This window comes from Austrofundulus limnaeus, unplaced genomic scaffold (genome assembly GCF_001266775.1).
Source record: "Austrofundulus limnaeus strain Quisiro unplaced genomic scaffold, Austrofundulus_limnaeus-1.0 Scaffold42, whole genome shotgun sequence".
Classification (NCBI taxonomy): Eukaryota; Metazoa; Chordata; class Actinopteri; order Cyprinodontiformes; family Rivulidae; genus Austrofundulus; species Austrofundulus limnaeus.
The window spans coordinates 551,470-556,272 of NW_013952444.1; the positions used below are offsets into that span (position 1 = coordinate 551,470).

The 4,803-nt window shown below is 40.9% G+C and overlaps 1 protein-coding gene across 1 annotated transcript in view; it reads left to right on the forward strand.

Moving 5' to 3' along the window:
* Positions 1–292: 292 nt before the first annotated feature.
* LOC106516875 (ras-related protein Rab-8A) overlaps positions 293–4,803 on the forward strand; it is an 8,423-nt gene continuing 3,912 nt past the window's right edge. The window contains exons 1-6 of the mRNA XM_014007438.1: positions 293–451; positions 733–793; positions 3,238–3,298; positions 3,393–3,470; positions 3,799–3,888; positions 3,998–4,063. Of these exons, the coding sequence (XP_013862892.1) occupies positions 328–451; positions 733–793; positions 3,238–3,298; positions 3,393–3,470; positions 3,799–3,888; positions 3,998–4,063 (480 nt within the window). The 5' untranslated portion in view covers positions 293–327. The remainder of the gene's footprint in view (positions 452–732; positions 794–3,237; positions 3,299–3,392; positions 3,471–3,798; positions 3,889–3,997; positions 4,064–4,803) is intronic.

A 4,803-nucleotide genomic window follows, 5' to 3' on the forward strand; every position in this document is an offset into this window, starting at 1 on the left:
CGTCATTGTTGGTCTTATTCTTTGCTTCAGGATTCAGGAAATTAGGAAGTGTTTTTAGTTTTGTCACTCATAAATTTGGCAAAAATAAAGACAAAAGAGTATAATATGAGCGATGGGTTCAAAAGCCTTTGTGGAGTCTTAAAATGTGACATTAAATAGCATAAACAAATAATTATTTGGCAAAAAAAAAAACATTTTTTCTGTTAATAATAATAAAAAAAATTTCTGGCGCTAAAATGCATATAAATTCCGCACCAACAGGGGGCGCAATTTCTGTACTTCCACATCCTTTCTTTGCCGGGCGGGATTTCCGCAATAATATCAAGTATGGCGAAAACGTACGACTATTTGTTCAAACTACTGTTAATCGGGGACTCTGGTGTCGGGAAGACCTGCGTCCTCTTCAGGTTTTCAGAAGACGCCTTCAATTCCACGTTTATTTCGACAATAGGTACGTTTTCAGGGTGAGGGATATAAACCTGTTCTGTGTTGAAGCTGATCAGCTGGCGGTGCGGATGCGTCTACTTGCTGGAAAAGGCACTGACTGTGGAAACAGACATAGTAGTTTAATCCTGTCAGTAAACGCGTTGTTTACACTCGTCCTACTATCATTTGCTGTTCAGTCATTATCTTCAAGTGTATTTTCTTGGTGTTTTTACCGAATCATTTTTTGTATTTGATAGTTTAACTTCCGTTACCGGTATGTAAAGCATAACCTTTTATTTCCTGTAGGCATTGACTTCAAGATTAGGACGATAGAACTCGACGGGAAGAAGATAAAGTTACAGATATGGTAAGAGGTTTCTTTTTCTAATAAATGCTTCATGAATAAATGACATCAAGACAGGGTTTATTGTGTTTTCCTGGTACAATGGAAAGAGGTGCTACAAAACCGTAATAAACATAGAGTCTATAAATGTTTAAGAATAAAGTTTTAACAACTAATTTTGTTATATTCATACCTAGGGCTGCCACGATTAATCAACGACTAATCGATTATTAAAATAATTGATGACTAATTTAATAATCGATTAATCTTTTTCTTTTTTTGTTCTTTACTTTGTTTTTCTCTCCAAACTACTTTGACACCTTCCACTGCCACATCTGCCTTTCTGTCCTTGACACACATGTACAGTAGTAGTAACTGGGGTAGGCTGTGGACGTCACAAGACATTATACAGACAGGCTCTGGTATCATGGCTACCCAGCAACGGAGCTAAAAAGTGGGAACTTTTTAAGAAAATGAAAGAGAAACCTGTGCAATATCTGCAGAGCAGAACTTGCCTTCAAGGCTCGACACACGGGGAGCGACAAACTACAGCGATTAATGGGCTCGACACACGGGAGGCGACGTCGCTCGCTCTCCATTCATCTCCTATGGAGCCTGTGCGGTGAGGCAACAATCACTTGCCCTCCTCCAGCTAAGCGACCGGCGAAAATAGTGCATGTGAAATTTTGCGCTCGTACATGTAGACGTGCACACGCGAGCTTGCYACGCGACAAATGAAAGTTGAAAAATGTTCAACTTTTGTCGCTGTCGCCTAGCGTACAACCAATCAGCGAGGGTTTCATTGACTGACCAATAAGAGGAGAGTATGCTACACAAGCTAACACTTTCACCAAGTGATTACTAAAAAGCTTTGTGGGAATTTATTGGCACCAGGGTGAAGTTTATGGTAAGTTTTTCCTCATAAAAACTGTATCTTGATGTGTGTTTGTTTTCCAATATCATTAGCGTCGCAAGATTTGTTTAGTTTACACGTCCGTAATGCACACCCAAGAACCAATCAAATTTTGTGAAGACAAGCGACCTGAGAGAGCGATTCGCAACGTTGCGATCGCTATCGCGTCCCGTGTGTCGGGTTCCACCCTGGCTGCGATGACAGCCGTCAATCGCTGTAGTTTGTCGCTGCCCGTGTGTCGAGCCCTTAACGGCTGTCATCGCAGCCAGGGTAAAACCCGACACACGGGACGCAATAGCGATCACAGCGTTGCGAATCGCGCTCTCAGGTCGCTTGCCTTCACAAAATTTGATTGGTTCTTGACTCAGACGGTGGGTGTGCATTACGGACGTGTAAACTAAACAAATCCTGCGATGTTAATGATATTGAAAAACAAACGCACATCAAGATACAGTTTTATGAGGAAAAACTTACCATAAACTTCACCCTGGTGCCAATAAATTCCCACAAAACTTTTTAGTGATCACTTGGTGAAAGTGTTAGCTAACTGCAGTGTGTAGCATACTCTCCTCTCATTGGTCAGTCAATGAAACCCTCGCTGATTGGTTGTACGCTAAGCGACAGCGACAAAAGTTGAACATTTTTCAACTTTCATTTGTCGCGTCGCAAGCTCGCGTGTGCACGTCTACGTGTACGAGCGTGAAATTTCACATGCACTATTTTCACCGGTCGCTTAGCTGGAGGAGGGCAAGCGATTGTTGCCTCACCGCACAGGCTCCATAGGAAATGAATGGAGAGCGAGCAACGTCGCCTCCCGTGTGTCGAGCCCTTTCCACAGCAATTATTTTTAGTTAGCATATAGCTAAAATCTAACGATGGTTATACAATAGCAGCTGCATTCTGACGTGATAAGCTGTATGTTTTAAATTCAATTAACGTATGATCCGATTAGTCGACTAATCGAATAAATAATCGATGATTAATCGATTATTAAAATAATCGTTTGTGGCAGCCCTATTCATACCCGTTCCCCCCCAGTAAAACAACACCTAATACTGTATATTTATATTGTGGCTCAAAACGTAAGTAGAAACTACTTTTTAGCTCTTTGTGCAAAAATAATGTAAATATCAATTAAAATTTAAGTCAAGCTATGAGATGAGTATTTAGGCAATAGCAATAGCACTGTCAGTTTTGGAAAATCTATCTCAAATACAGCACTTTAATAGAGAAATACTGCAAACAAACCATTAGGGATGCAAAAATAAAAAATATTTAGGACTTAAAATTTCAGCACTGAATTGCAAGGTTTGTGCAGAACTTTCCAGTAGCTTGCATTCTGTAAAATCCCATCATTTCGAATAACTGACTCTGTACATTTTCTCCTGCTAGTGTTTGTTTTTTGTACAGATTTTCTATTTAAAATAATCTCACTATACCATATCCTGTTCTCCTCAAAGGCGCAGTGAAATGAGAAGTTTTACAACTTGGTTCCCACAAACTGTTTTTCATGCGTAGATTTTTATTTTAAGCCTGTTACGTTGTACTCTTTCAGGGATACAGCTGGTCAGGAACGCTTCAGAACAATCACAACGGCGTACTACAGAGGAGCATTGGTGACGATTTATCCAAACTGACCATATTTGACTTCCTTTTGAAACAATTCTCTCTACCTGTTTTGTAAAACGTATGATTTTCTGTGCCTCACAGGGTATCATGCTTGTCTACGACATAACGAACGAGAAGTCTTTTGAAAATATCAAGAACTGGATAAGAAACATAGAGGAAGTATGTACTGCTACCAATGCATTCTTTACATGCTTGCTAATAGGTGATGACACCTGGTCTGTGCATCGGATTAAACAACAAACAGATTTGTTACAGAGGGGAGACTGATGATGGCACACACTAACTTTGTATTTAATTAAAAACAAATCAACAACAAGTAGAATTGCTATATTGAGTTAATTCATGTTTTTTTTAAATGACACGAGGAAGAGGTTGTGTTGTGCTCCACGTCGACTCAGCTGAGTTTTGGTTTTGTGATGTCCGAAACTCACGCCAGTGTGGAACGTGTGCACCATCAAATAGTTGAATTTCCTTTTTGTTAATTTAGCATGCATCGGCGGATGTTGAGAAGATGGTTCTTGGCAATAAATGTGACATCAACGACAAGAGGCAGGTGTCCAAAGAGAGGGGAGAGAAGGTGAGTAGTTGGATTAAATAGAAATATTTCAAATCCTGGTACTTGGATGAAACAAGAACTTTAATGCAAATCAATTAAGATTTAATACATTTCTTTTTTTTTTGTTCAGCTTGCTCTGGAGTATGGAATCAAGTTCGTGGAGACCAGTGCAAAGTCCAACATCAATGTGGAAAATGTGAGCTACTCCCTTTTTTTAAAACACGTTCTTATCTTTTTTTATTTAGTCACTTAGATTGCATTATGTGTAGGGCTGCCACAAATGATTATTTTATAATCGATTAATCACCAATTATTTTTTCGATTAGTCGGCTAATCGGATCATATGTTAATTGAAAATAAAACATACAGCTTATCGTGCCAGAATGCAGCTGCTATTATATAACCATGGTTAGATTTTAGCTATATGCTAACTAAAAATAATTGCTGTGGAAGGTAAGTTCTGCTCTGCAGATATTGCACAGGTTTGGGCCCAGATCTACTCTCCAGGGGCGGACCTATGGTGAGGGAGTGGAGGCTGCACCCCTCAGTGGTGGACCAAATTTGGTCCATATTTGGCAGGGCAGCAGTGGATCTCTTTGCCACAAGGGCCAACACCCACTGCCCTCTGTTCTTTTCCATAACGGATCAGAACGCCCCACTGGGGGTGGACGCTCTAGCCCACCCGTGGCCCAACGTACTGCTGCATGCATTTACCCCAGTGGAGCTGATACTGCCTGTACTAGAGAGGGTACGCAGACAGGGTCTGTCTCTGATTCTGGTGGCACCCCACTGGCCAGCGAAGTCCTGGTACGCCGAGATAATCAGCCTGCTGGCTGCTCATGCTCCATGCTCTGTCTGTAAATCCCTCCTGTATTCAGTTTTCACCTGATGGCTCCAAGGTGGTGCTGCATCCAAACTCAGCGTATCTCCCTAAGG